Genomic DNA, 14,572 nt, shown 5'->3' with positions numbered 1-14,572 from the left:
CCGACTTGGGCCCTCTGTGCTTGGTGTTCACAGCGGCTCCCATAGATTTAATTACCATCTCTATGCCGATGACTCGCAAATCTACCTTTCCCACCCCAATCTCTATTTCCAGACCTCTGATTTTCAGACATTACAAACTCAAAGTCCAGCATCCATCTTTGTTTTGTTTTTTTTTTTTGCGGGGCAATGGGGGTTAAGTGGCTTGCCCAGGGTCACACAGCTAATAAGTGTCAAGTGTCTGAGGCCGGATTTGAACTCAGGCACTCCTGAATCCAGGGCCGGTGCTTTATCCACTGCGCCACCTAGCCGCCCCCCAGCATCCATCTTAAACTCAGTACATCCAAACCAGAATTCCTCCCGGCCCCCGGAGCTCCCAAGCTAGGAGTCGGCCTCACACTCCTCCAACCTCCTCCCCCCCCCCCATCCACGCTGTTGCCAAAGCCAATCGCGTGCTAACTGGGATTTAGAGAAATGATTATAAAAAGCATTTTTAAAAACACGAAAAAGGCCTTTAAGTGCTGTTTCTCCTCAAAGGTGCGTTGAGAAGGCGGGAACAGGACACCAAGGATGGCAGATGCCGAGGTCGGAACCCAGCCCTTCCTCCAGAAGTTGTGGGCGGGGCTGTGAAAGCGCGTAGCGTCATCGACCCCCTCCACCCCCCTAAAGCCAGCGTCATTACGTCACAGGGAGGGTCCCAGCGCCCGATGGGACGAAGCGCGGTGACGTTGCACACGTCCTCCCGTAAGCGAACGGCGGGGCGGGCGCTTTATTTTGAAACCGAGGGGCGGGAGTAGCGGCTTCAGAAAGGCGCCTGTGTTTTGGGGGGCTGCAGGGAGGCCCGCCATGGAGTGGGCGAGCGCCTGCGGCGCGGAGCCGGAGGGTGGCGAGACGCCGAGCGCCTCGGCCGAGCAAGCCTCGTCCGCAGGCGGCGGAGGCGACGATGGCGGTGAGGCGGCGGAGGAGCAGCCGAAGCAGATCCCCGTGCCGAGGCCCCCCTCCATTGAGGAGTTCGCCATCATGAAGCCCATCAGCCGGGGGGCCTTCGGGAAAGTGTATCTGGCGAGGAAAAGCGGCAAGCTATACGCCGTGAAGGTGAGGCGGGGGCGGAGGAGAAGGTGGGGTGAAGCAGGGCGAGGTCCGCCCTGCTGCGGGGTGCCTGTGGGCGGGGCCGGCTCACACCCTGCCAGTGGCGGGGGAAGGAGGTGTGGAGCCCCAGTTCCTGGCACGGACCCTGAAGAGAGCGTGTCTTCATCTGTGAAATGAGGCTGGTAACGGTACCCATCTCCTAAGGTGGTTCTGAGGATTAAGTAAGATGATATTCGTAAAGCGCTCTGAAACCTTCAAAGCCTATATAAAGGCTAGCTATGATGATGATGGTGGAGAGGCTCATGGTGGGCTTGAGCAGACTGCAATACTGTACAAACAAGGACCTTTGAAGAATAGCTGCGGTAAAGGATGTCATGGGGGACATGGGGTTGTACCCGCATCATTGGGGTCCCAGAGCCATTTTAGTATTAAATTCAGTAAGCATTTAAATGTCTACTTTGTGCAACATACCGTGCTGGCATGGGGAATACGCAAACAAAACGAAAATAGTACCTATGGAATACTGCGAACATGCAGATAAGTAAACAAGATAATTTGGGGAAGAAAAACTGGAAGAGATTAACATAGGAAGCAGTGCCTCAGGTGGGCTTTAAAGGAATCTAAGCATATAGACGTAGTGTTGAGCCAGTACACTGCATTCTGTCACTAAGGGTTTATTAACCTCCTAGTATGTGTCAAGCACTATGCTAAGTTTGGGGTAGATATGCACAGAAAGGCAAAAAATAGTCCTTGCTTCTAAGGAACCTTACATTTCAGGTATGAGTGTCAGATTGGGTAAAGTTACTTAGGCTAGAATTGAAATTAAAAGTTTTGGCAATAGCAAGAAGGCCATACAAGTTTGCATGTTATCATACTATGATAATACCTTGATTTTTTAAAAGGCCTATATTTCTATGTCAACTCTTGACATTTGCCAGTTTTGTTCTAGAATGTCATTTCCTCAGAAACAATCGTAGCTATTTGACTTACTTCATGTTGTGCAGTTTGTACCATTGCTCTTGAGGAGCTAAAGATGAGTAAAAGAAATCACAATGACATGGGCATCATCAATTGAAAGGCACTTGCTACATTCTTCTAATCATTAATATTGATTAGACTGTTTAGAATTGGACTATTTGTGCTGCTGCTATCTTTCTTTTGATCTTTTACTTTTTACTGAAACAAAAAGTTTGTTGGCGAGTATGAAGATTATTTCTGAATTTAAATGGTGAATATAATTGATAATTGTGAAAGGTTATTAAAAGGCATAAAACAAATTTATATGCAACAGGTACTCATTAAGAAGTATAAAGGCTATGTTACCCAGCTTTTACCTTTGCAACTGAAAACTATTAACTAGAGGTAACTTGAAATTTATGTATATTTAATGATGCCCACCCTTACCTATTTTCTCCCCACATTTGAACTATCATATTATCTCTCATTCTCACTGTATCATATCAAGGAACCATGAGTTTGTTGGTATCCATCTGTCCTTCTAGTCTGTTAGTGTCCTGGAGCTCAGAGTTGTGACTTGGCCAAGGTCACACAGTTAGTAAGTGTTAAAAAATGGAGTTTTGAATCCAGATCTAAAACTCAATTCTGTCTGTATTATAAGTACTTTTAAAAAATACAGATGACATATCTTTTTAAAAATGCAGTTGTGAGGGCAGCTAGGTGGTGCAGTGGATAGAGCACCAGCCCTGGATTCAGGAGGACCTGAGTTCAAATCTGGCCTCAGACACTTAACACTTGCTAGCTGTGTGACTTTGGGCAAGTCGCTTAACTCCCTCATTGCCTCATAAAAAAAAATTTAAAAATTTAAATGCAATTGTGGGAAGACTAAGACATAAACTCATAAGAAGACAGTAATATGCAAACAGCTACACATAAAGCCTCAAAGGAAGATGCTAATTGAACCCAAGCCCCTCCTGGAAGTTAAAAAAAGATAAATGGTAGAGGAAAAATTGGGAAAAGAAATGAGAGTGGTGCAAGAAAATTATGAAGAGAATTAGCAGCTTGGTAAAAGAGGTGTCAAAAAATACCAAAGAAAATAATACCTTAAAAAAACAGAATTCACCTAATGGTAAAAGAGGCACAAAAATTCACTGGAAAAAAAAAAGAACTCCTTAAAAAGCAGAATAGGCCAAATGGAAAAGAAAGTACAAAATTTTATTAAAGAGAAAAACTCCTTAAAAAGCAGAATTGGCTAAATGGAAAAAGAGGTACAAAATCTTACTGAAGAAAATCATTCCTTAAAAACTAGAATTGGGCAAGTGGAAATATATAAGGTATAAGTGTCTGAATATGAACACGTTATAGTTGAAAAAATTCATAACTAACTATCATAGTTCTTTTTATAGGTTGTCAAAAAAGCAGATATGATCAACAAAAACATGACTCATCAAGTGCAAGCTGAGAGAGATGCACTGGCACTCAGCAAAAGTCCCTTCATTGTCCATTTGTACTATTCACTACAATCAGCCAACAATGTCTACTTGGTGAGTAAAGCAATGGAAATGTTTTTATGAATAAAATAAAGGTGTGAGTACCCAATGTTTATAGCCTTGCACTTGAGAAAAGGTGGAAGTATTGTTCCAATGTTGTATGAGTTCTAAGAGACAGCAGTAGGAGATGGCAGTGATTTTTAAAGTGATTTTTGAGGATATCATACTAATGTATGACAGTGCTTTCATTTCTGAAATGAATGAATGAATTGTGGTACTTAAAAAATTAGGCAGGTTAGGTATGTCATTAAGAACAGTACTGTCCTTCCCAATAATTTTGAAGAAATTTATGGTAGGTAGTTTTAGTAGATAAAAATAGATGGAGTTGATGGTCCATACATTCTTTTTTTGTTTGTTTGTTTTTTGTTTTTTTTTTCTTAGTGAGGCAATTGGGGTTAAGTGACTTGCCCAGGGTCACACAGCTAGTAAGTGTTAAGTGTCTGAGGCCGGATTTGAACTCAGGTACTCCTGACTCCAGAGCCGGTGCTCTATCCACTCCGCCATCTAGCTGCCCCCCATACATTCTTAAAGTAATTATCAGGTCCATTGGTCATTCCTCATCCTCCCTTCTCCCAGGGTTTTGCTGGTTCTCCTACCTGTGTCCCACTACTTTTCAGCCTTTTTTGGTCTTTCATCATCCATATCAGACCCTCTAACTGTGGTTGCACATACCCCAAGGCTTTGTGTTAGGCCCTTTTCTCTTTTTTTCATATTGTCTATGCAGATGATACTCAGATCTTTATTTCCCACCTTAGTCTTTCTCTTGAACTCTGATTCCACCTCACTAACTGCCTTGGGGCACCAAATAATCCAGAGATGGCTCAAACTCAACATATCTAAAACAGAACTTGTGGGTTTTTTCGTTCTTTTTTATGTTTTTACTGACTCTAAATATCACCAGACATTAACGTTTTGGTATACAAAGCACTCTGGATTTTCGTTATTTAGCCAAGGGATTTTTATTGCATGTATATCTAATGGGAGAGTTGGATCATGAACATGTAAGCAGATATAACAGCTGCGTTCTTCCTGCAAGTGGAGTATGGCAGGCCAGTTTATAATCTCACAAGTAGTTAAGGAGATAAAATAATTTGGAGATGGTAGAGAGCTGAAAGTTGGGATAGGGCAAAATTGGGGAGCCCAGCTGCCAAAGTACAGTCCTAACCTTGTTAGTATCCTGATAGATTCCTGTGGCTCACTATTTGTTATGCCTTTCACATAATTAACAATCATGGTGCTTTAAGGTTTGCAAAGTGCTTTATTGATATTAACTTATTTCCTTACAACAACCGTAGGAGATGGTTGCTATTATTATTCCCATTTCACAGATCAGAAAACTGAGGCAGATGGAGGTTAAGTGACTTGCTTGGGGTTATAGAGTTACTAAATGTCTGCCACCAGATTTTAATTCCAGCCACATTATGAATTACTTCCCTTCTGCAGTCCAGCAAGAGCCTTCTTACTGTTTTTCAGATACAATACTCCATATCTAGTTCCCAATTGTGGAAGGAACTTTCTTCTCATTTCTATGTCTTAGAATTTCTTGTTTTCTTCACAACTCAGCTCATGTAACATCTTTGACAAGAAGCCTTTGCTGATTCCCATCCTCCTTCTCTTCTAGAGCTAAGCTCCCTCTCCAAAACACTATGTGAATGTTATCTGTATAATCTTTATATGTTGATATATACATTCTTTATCTTTCCTGATAGAATCAATGCTTGTAGGTAGGAACAGTTTCATTTTTTGCCTTTGTATCTCCAGTTGTTTTTATCAGTTTTTGTATCCTAGTACTAGCTATCTCATAAGTCCTCATTAAATGCTTGTCGATTATTTGATATACTGAACAAATTCAGTAATTGTTGCTTTAATCATTTCATTAATTTAATTGTTCATTGTAAACTTTCAGCTCTAAAAGACTGATTCCTCCTATAGCTTACTTGGTTCTAAATCTGAGGTATTCTGGTCTGGATAACCAGGAACAGTGAATATTAAAAAGGCAGATAATGTAGCCCAATTGATTTTAGTCTAAACAGGGAAATCTAGGCAAGAACATGAAGACATCCTACAATTAAGTCCATAGCAATTGTTTAGTGCCTGCCATCCTCCAAGCACTGTCCTAGGTGCTAGGGAACATAAAGATGGGTATAGGGGAATTCTAGCCCTCTAAGAGAATACAATTTTGAACAGAGAATTTTTTTGTTATTATGTGAACTTCTGAAGATGACCTGTTAAAACTGTTGTTTGTGGGCTCCATTTTAGTGGTGGGATTTGATCCAAAAATGTATCTATCCAATGCCTGCTATATGCAAATGTGCTGGGCACTAGAGGGGTACAGAGTTCAAGATACATTCCCTATCATCAAGAAATTTATATTTTAGTTGGTAAATTATCTGTTTCAAGTGAGAAGTTTGTTCTAGAGATGAAACTAGATGTTGTTAAGTTTACATTTATTATATTTTAAAATGTCTATTGATACCTTCTGTTTTTCATTTTCATTTACAACTATAGGGTGCCCCAAACTCTAAGTTTTAATAGCTTAAAACTACACTAAAATTTTGGAAATACTGTGACTCCTTTCCCAGAAAGCTATCCCTTGTGACAAAGAATAAAAAATAAAGGGGGGAAAAGCAATTCAGCAAAACTATTCAGCATATCAACTGAGTCTGACAGGATCTACAGTGTTTCACACTTACTGTTTCCTGCCTCCGCAAGGAAGGAGGGAAGTACATTTCCTTTTCTCTTCTTCATGACCTAGGGTCACACAGCTAGTAGATATCAGGTAATACCTGAAACTATGTCTTTCAGACTCTACAATCAACTCTTGTTTTTGTTTTTGTTTTTTTAAGTGAGGCAATTGGGGTTAAGTGACTTGCCCAGGGTCACACAGCTAGTAAGTGTTAAGTGTCTGAAGCCAGATTTGAACTCAGAGACTCCTGACTCCAGGACCAGTGCTCTATCCACCCAGCCACCTAGCTGCCCCTACAATCAACTCTTTATTCACACTGCTGTGCTAAATAAACATACAATGTGAGGTTGCATGAAGCCCATTGTCTAGAGGATACTGAAGTTTCCTATATGGTATATTCTTAGTTATTTAGTTTTATGGTTATATTGTAGCACATTATCATGTAATTTTAAATGTTTAACTTTCATTAGATTGCAAATTATAATGCTAGATGGTTAATATGTTTAAAATAACTATAATTTTTGCTGTAAAATGTACAAATGCTTTTGTGACAGGTGATGGAATATCTAATTGGTGGAGATGTCAAATCTCTCTTACATATATATGGTTATTTTGATGAAGAAATGGCTGTAAAATATATTTCTGAAGTAGCACTAGCCCTAGATTACCTTCATAGACATGGAATAATCCACAGGTAAAGACTGACAATTTTACTCTCTGTAAATATTTACCTAATAATGTGATAGTTTATACCACAGTACTATATTGACTGTAGAATTGCTTCTGTTACATATAAATACTTGCCTATACAAGCAGGGACTCAAAGGTCCAGTAGCAGGCTGGCTGAATTTGGGAGTTTGCTTCACTCTTCCATTATCTTCAGGTTATTGCCTGTTCCCAGCACTCCCTCCATCACTGCTCTGGAAGAGTTGCTGGGGTTATAGCATAGCATTTGTAGGTCTGGTATTGAGTGCTTGGTTCTGCTGCCTCCTGCAGGGCCTTGAACTAGCCTAGCCTAGCTAGCCTGTTGTTTTAATGAGGTAGATGTGTTAAAGCAGAACTTCTTAATCTTAGTATCCTTTCTTTAAGCTCTAATTCATTTAGTTCTCTGATTCATGAAGTCACTTGTATTTTCAACTTTTTAAAACTTTGTTTCTGCTCTTCTGCCTCCTCTAGAGAAATATGGGGAGGATCATATAGGCCATATAGGTAAACTTGGTTTGGGACTTAATTTAGAATATATGATTCAAAACATTCAGGATGGCATCAGTAGGCATTTATCCCAGCTTAGATATTCAAAATGGCAATTACAGAGAATATTTTGTTATTGAGTTGTAATCATTTATCTAGTGCATTTTTAGGTGGGATTTTTAGAAAGGTATGGTGTAAAATGCATGTATTTTGGAGAGGGTGAGAAGACTTTTAAATCTCAAGAAGCTGGCCTTGTTAGTATCTATGAATTGCTTTCCATTTTCTTCAAGAGATTTGTATGTTCACTCCAGCTTTTTTCCCTACCAACTAACTTTAGATCTGTGTAATTTTTTTTTAATATGCAGGGATTTGAAGCCAGATAATATGCTTATTTCTAATGAAGGTCATATTAAACTGACAGATTTTGGCCTTTCCAAGGTTACATTGAATAGAGGTAAGAAAATATTTGGTAAAATAAGGAAAAAACACAAACCTTTTTAGTTATATTTTATTGTTTGACTTTTTTCTTTGTTCACACCTGTGAGGAACCCAATGATTATTCACTCCAAGGTGTAGTGTAAAGTTCTAATGATATCTTCTTTCACTAAAGATGAGTCATGAGGAAATTGTTTACCTCCTAATCTTATATCTCCAAAGGTAGATATTTTATTTGAGATGTTTAGTGAAAGACACTCAGAATTTCAATGCCTTGAATACTTCTAGGTGTCTCTGAGTGATAATACTTGTCCCTTAGAAATTATTGGTCCATTAAAGTATGTTTCTTTGGAATCCTTTTAATAGTGTTAGACACCATCCATTAGTGTTTCTGTATCCATTGGTACTATTTCACAAATGTGAAGGATGAATAAAAGTAGAAAAACCTGCAGAGTCATAATGATGATTCATATAATGACAATGTCATAATTTAAAGAAATGTTGTTATTGCACAAAATGACTTTCCAAGGTATATCTTTCTCCACATAGTTAAGCAGTTTTCCCTAGTTGTTGGGCACTTTGGTATTTACAAATAATCAACTGAGAACTCCAGTTTGCATTAGAAAAGCTTGGTCATATCAACTATTCAGTAAATTTATTTAGTTGGTTAGTATCATTCCTTTTCTTTGTTTATGACATACTGACCTCTGCTGGTACATTGTTATAATGCAAAATAGGTTTTTTTAGAGGGCTTGTTATATGTTGGGCTTTTTCAAATAAGTAACTATTGATTTAGTGACAGATGAGGGTTTTTTGGGGTTTTTTTGTTTTTTTTTTTTTAGCGAGGCAATTGGGGTTAAGTGACTTGCCCAGGGTCACACAGCTACTAAGTGTTAAGTGTCTGAGGCCAGATTTGAACCCAGGTACTCCTGACTCCAGGGCCGGTGCTCTATCCACTGCGCCACCTAGCTGCCCCCGACAGATGAGTATTTTAAAATAAATTAATATAGCATTATTTCCTCTTAATTATTTAGAGATTAACATGCTGGATATTCTTACAACACCATCAATGCCTAAGCCCAGACAGGACTATTCAAGAACTCCAGGACAAGTTTTATCTCTCATCAGCTCTTTGGGATTTGTAAGTGTTACCCATCCCTTCCAAACACATTTAATTTTTTTTTTTTTTTTGGTGGGGCAGTGAGGGTTAATTGACTTGCCCAGGGTCACACAGCTAGTAAATGTCAAGTGTCTGAAGCCAGATTTGAACCCAGATCCTCTTGAATTCAGGGCCAGTGCTTTGTCCACTGCGCCACCTAGCTGCCTCCCATTTAAATACTTTTTTAAGGGTTTATATGTCATACTTTAAAAAACATTTGATCAAAATTAGGATAAATAAAATTTTAAGTACAAAAGGGAATTCTAGCCAAATTTAAATGTTTTGTATATTTAACTAATTCTGTTTATTGAATTTTCAACAGTGGGGTGTTTTTTTATGGTGTTGTGTGTTGTTTTTTTTTATAGTACACACCAAATGGTGAGAAAATGCAAGAAACAGTAGAGGCTATTTCAACCCCTGTATCTGAAATTTCAAAGCTTTCTAAGGATTCTTCTTGTCCTATGTCTATAGATCAAAAGGATAGTGCTCTATATTCAAGTAAACTTCTTCCATCATGTGAGTATATATAAATATACCAAGAAAATAATTTATGGCTTATAATATCTTGCAGGTGAGATGTTCAATAAATATTTATTGAATGAATGATTTAAAGTAAAAAATAATGCTTTCCTTTAAATAATGTTTACTTTGCAAAGCTCTATAAAAATATAAAATCTCCAATAACTGATAACAATAATCATATTTTAAATGTTTGAGAATATTTGGAGTGGTCTGACATATCAAATTATGTACATAAATATCCTTTGTGGTAACTTTGTTAGGTCAACAATTTGATAGTGTTTTTATAGTTAGAGGAAAAATGCATCATAATCTGCAAGTGTTTGAGGGACCACTGATCAAATTATACCATACTATATACTGTGCCAACGGTTCCTAGCATTTTTGGTGTAGCCACCATTTTTTGATATTGAGAAATTCCATGGACTTCTGTGAGATAGAAGTCATACTATTGGTATCCATTAATTAAGGAAAATACATGAAAAGGTTTCTCTGAATTTAGTAGTGTCTTTAAATGGATTTGTGTTTTATTAATCATAACAGTATTTTCATACATTTAAAAATAGTGATGTATTTTGTGAAACATCTACATCTATAGTCACCTATTTATTATACTGAGTCATGTTGTATTCCAGATTTATAGGGCTAATTCCAAGGGCTGGAGGGGTGATCAGAATTTCCTTCCCAATTCCCAATATTGAAAAGCTAATATTCATTCAGTGAATATTAACACCCTTGCATCACATAAAGGCAAAAGCAAGGTCCAAGCACAATCAGATACATATATAATGCTAAGATTTATTAAAGGAATTATTGGGGAATTGAGTTGCAGCCAGCTAGATCTTGGGTAGAAGCAAGTACTTAGAGTATGAATGTTACTCTAAGAAACATTCTCTTTGAGTCTGTAAGGTTTCTGTTGGTCTTGTGCCAGCCTCTTCCATGCTCATACAGGCACCCATAGCCATGCAAGGGTTGCAATATGTCATTGACAGCAGTGCAATCTTAGGTTAAATTGCTCTTCACCTCTGCCATTAATCCTTATCATTATGGTTTCCTGCTCTTCAGATGTCCTTAAAGATTTATGAACACTAATTGGCCAGGTGTGTGGCTGGGCTTATAGACACTCTATGGTGAAGGACAGCCAGTGAAAAGGCACAGTTGTGAGAAGGTGTGTGTTGTACTAGAAATAGCAAGGAGGCCAAGTGTCCCTGGATCATAGAATGTTTAGAGGGGAGTAACATGGAAAAGACTGGGAAGGTAAGAGGGAGCCAGTAAAGAGTAACATAATCAGAACTTCATTTTGGGAAGATCACTTTGGCAGCTGACTGGACAATGGAGTGGGAAAGAGTAGAGGCAAGGAGACTGTAGGGGAGAAAACCTACCTCAGGGTGGCATCGTTTGTCAGAGGTGAAAGGGGGACATATAAGGAAGACATGATAGCAACAAAACGTACTTTTCATTAGCTTGTTGCCTTAAGGGAAATAAAAACCAAAAGCCTAGAATTTCAGAACAACATTCATACTGATTTGAGTTGTGTCTTCAGGAAGGCTTCATGTAGTGAATCTTTGGATATACTGATATTTAGTTCTGTATAAAATACATTGGGGAGACTTAGCATGTTCTGATAAATATCATTGTAATAAGTAGGTTTGGGAGGGCTATTGAACCTTTTTTTAAAAATTACAAATGTGTATTTTGGAGTTCTTGAGAAAATGAATTTTTGTTTAAATAGGAGATGTACTGTCTCTGTTGGAGTAAAAAAATCCATTAGTAAAATATCAGCTGGAAGTGAAGATAAGAAATAATTCAATAAGACAAAATTCTGTAATCATGATGATGAAATAATAAATACATGTCAATAGCAAAAAGAAAAAAATGTTTATTTACAGGTGAATTCTGCCAAACATTCAAAGAACAATTATTGCAATACTAAACTATTTGAAAATATAGGTAAAAGGAGCCTTACCAAATACATTCTATGACACAAATATGGTTTTGATACATAAACTAGGGAAAGAAAAACAGAGAAAGATAACTGTAGACCAGTTTCCCTCATAAATATCAATGCAAAGTTTTTAAAAATAAAATACTAGAAATGTGATTATGGAAATACACTGTAAAGATTATATACCAGGAATTTAGGGCTGGTTCATATCAATAACAAAAACAACAAAAATAATATGATTGTGTGAATGGATGTAGAAAAAGCTTTTGACAAAATACAATACTTATACCTTGTAAAAACACTGGAAAGCATAGGAATAAATGGAGTCTTTCTCAAAACGATTAATATCTACCTAAAAGCAAAAGCAAGCATTGTCTGTAATGAGGATAAACTAGAAGCCTTCCCAGTGATATTGGGTGAAGCAAAGATGCGTCTGTTATCACCATTGTTATTTAATATCATCTTAGAAATGCTAGCTATAACAATAAGACAAGAAAAAGAAATTGAAAGAATAAGAATAGGCAATGAGGAAACAAAATTTCACTCTTTGCAGACTATATGATGATATTATTTGAAAATCCTAGAGAATCAGTGAAAAAACTATTTGAAACAATTAACAACTTTAGTAAAGTTATAGAATATAAAATAAAACCACACAAATCATCAATATTTCTATATATTACTAGCAAAACCCAGCAAAAAGAGATAGAGAAATTTCATTTAAAGTAATCACAGACCATATAAAATGCCTGAATCTACCTGCCAAAACAAACCAGGAACTATATGTGAATACAATTACAAAACACTTCACATAAATAAAGGTAGATCTAACAATTAGAGAAATATTAATTGCTCATAAAGCCAATATAATAAAAATGACAGTTCTACCTAATGTACTTATTGAGTGCTATACTAATCAAACCACCAAATAATTATTTTATAGAGCTGGAAAAAAATAATAGAACTCATGTGGAAGAACAAAAGGTCAAGAATATCAAGGAAATCAATGAAAAAAAGGTGAAGGTGGTCTAACAGCATCAGATTTCATCAAAATAATCTGTTACTGGCAAAGTGTTGGGTCAGGGGAATAGAGATGGTACATGATATACAATAGTAATGACCATAGTAATCTGTGTTTGATAAACCCAAAGAACCAGCCTGGAAAGATTTACATGAACTGATGCAAAGTGAATTGGGCAGAACAGTAAAAGCAATATTGTAACAATGATCAACTGTGAAAGATTTAGCTTCTCTGATCAACGCAATGATTCAAGACAATTCCAAAGGACTCATGATGAAAAAATGCTATTGATCTCCAGAAAGAGGACTAATAGGAGTGCAGATTAAAGCCTACTTTTCCCATTTTATTTATTTTTATTGATTTTATTTTTATAACATGGTTAATATGGAAATATGTTTTGCATTTCATGTGTATAATCAATATCATATTCTTGCCTTCTCAATGGGTGGGGGAGGGGCTAGAGGGAATATGGACCACAAATTTTAAACAAAAAAGGAATGTTAAAAATAAATAAGTCTTAAAAAATACACTGACATCAAAATCAACAAAACACAGGATAATAAAATGAACTTGAGCTTTTAACACTAGAGAGGAAAAAAAGGAAGGAGAGATTTTGTGAAAGTAGAATCAACAGGATTTGGCAACAGATTCTATATGGGGAGTCCAGGATGATCCTGACCTAGGTTGAGAGCCTGGGTGACTGGGAAAATAGTGGTACCTTTGATGCTAATAGGGAAGTTTGGAAGTGGGAAGGGTTTTAGAGTAAGGTACCACTATTTTCCCAGTCACCCAGGCTCTCAACCTAGGTCAGGATCATCCTGGACTCCTCATTCTTTCTCATCTCCCCATATAGAATCTGAATGTCAGGGGAAGTTAGAGCTGGATAAATAAACCTGAAAAATTATCTACTTAGAGAAGATTATTGAGTCCATGGAAGCTGATAAGATCACCAATGAAATAGTATAAAGGGAGAAAAGAATAAGACCCATAACAGAGGAGATATTCCCCTTTAGTGGACATGACTTGAAAGAAGATCCAGCAAAGGAAGCTCAGAGTGGTCAGATGGGTAAGAGTTTAGAGAATTAAGGGAGAGCAGTGACTCAAAAATCTTAAGAGAAGAGACTATTAAGCAGAGTATAATGTGTCAGAGGATGCAGAGAAGTCAAGAAGAATTACTGTCAAGAAAATGTCATTGAGGGGATGCCCATCAATTGGGGAATGGCTGAACAAGTTGCAGTATACAAATGTAATAGAATACGATTGTGCTGTAAGAAATGATGAGCAGGTGGATTTCAGAGAAACCTGGAAGGACTTACATGAACTGATGCTGAGTGAGATGAGCATAACCAGGAGAACATTGTACACAGTGTCAACAACATTGGTTTGATCAACTGTAATAGACTTGACTCTTCTCAGCAATAGTGTCCAAGATAGTTCCGAGGGAATTATGATGAAAAATGCTCTCTAAATCCAGAAAAAAAGAACTGTGGAATCTTTATTTATTTGGGGGGGGGCGGTGAGGCATTTGGGGTTAAGTGACTTGCCCAGGGTCACACAGCTAGTAAGTGTTAAGTGTCTGAGGCCCGATTTGAACTTGGGTACTCCTGAATTCAGGGCCTGTGCTTTATCCACTGAGCCATCTAGCTGCCCCTCTGGCCATGATACTTCTTTTTTTTTTTTTTTTTTTTGGTGAGGCAGTTGGGGTTAAGTGACTTGCCTAGGCTCACACAGCTAGTAAGTGTTAAGTGCCTGAGGCGGGATTTGAACTCAGGTACTCCTGACTCCAGGGCCGGTGCTCTATCCACTGTACCACCTAGCTGCCCCAGAATCTTTGTGCAAATTGAACCATACTATTTCTACTTTTTTTGTTTTTCGTTTTTGAGGTTTTTTTCCTTCTTGTTCTGATTTTTCTTTCAGATCATGACTAATGCAGAAATATGTTTAATGTGATTGTACATATATAACCTATATCAGATTGCTTGCTGTCTAAGGGAGGCGGGAGGGAGGGGAGGAAAGGAGAGAA

At 37.7% G+C, this 14,572-nt stretch overlaps 1 protein-coding gene across 1 annotated transcript in view; it reads left to right on the top strand.

The window, feature by feature from the left end:
• The first annotated feature begins 791 nt into the window (after nucleotides 1-791).
• The window catches only part of MASTL (microtubule associated serine/threonine kinase like), a 32,091-nt gene continuing 18,310 nt past the window's right edge, over nucleotides 792-14,572 (top strand). The window contains exons 1-6 of the mRNA XM_043967445.1: nucleotides 792-1,092; nucleotides 3,450-3,587; nucleotides 6,834-6,973; nucleotides 7,836-7,924; nucleotides 8,940-9,046; nucleotides 9,430-9,580. Of these exons, the coding sequence (XP_043823380.1) occupies nucleotides 844-1,092; nucleotides 3,450-3,587; nucleotides 6,834-6,973; nucleotides 7,836-7,924; nucleotides 8,940-9,046; nucleotides 9,430-9,580 (874 nt within the window). The 5' untranslated portion in view covers nucleotides 792-843. The remainder of the gene's footprint in view (nucleotides 1,093-3,449; nucleotides 3,588-6,833; nucleotides 6,974-7,835; nucleotides 7,925-8,939; nucleotides 9,047-9,429; nucleotides 9,581-14,572) is intronic.

The sequence above is a fragment of the Dromiciops gliroides genome, chromosome 5 (assembly GCF_019393635.1).
Source record: "Dromiciops gliroides isolate mDroGli1 chromosome 5, mDroGli1.pri, whole genome shotgun sequence".
NCBI classification, from domain to species: domain Eukaryota; kingdom Metazoa; phylum Chordata; class Mammalia; order Microbiotheria; family Microbiotheriidae; genus Dromiciops; species Dromiciops gliroides.
The sequence above is the reverse complement of the archived record's forward strand: the minus strand, read 5'-3'. Positions and strand labels throughout refer to the sequence as shown.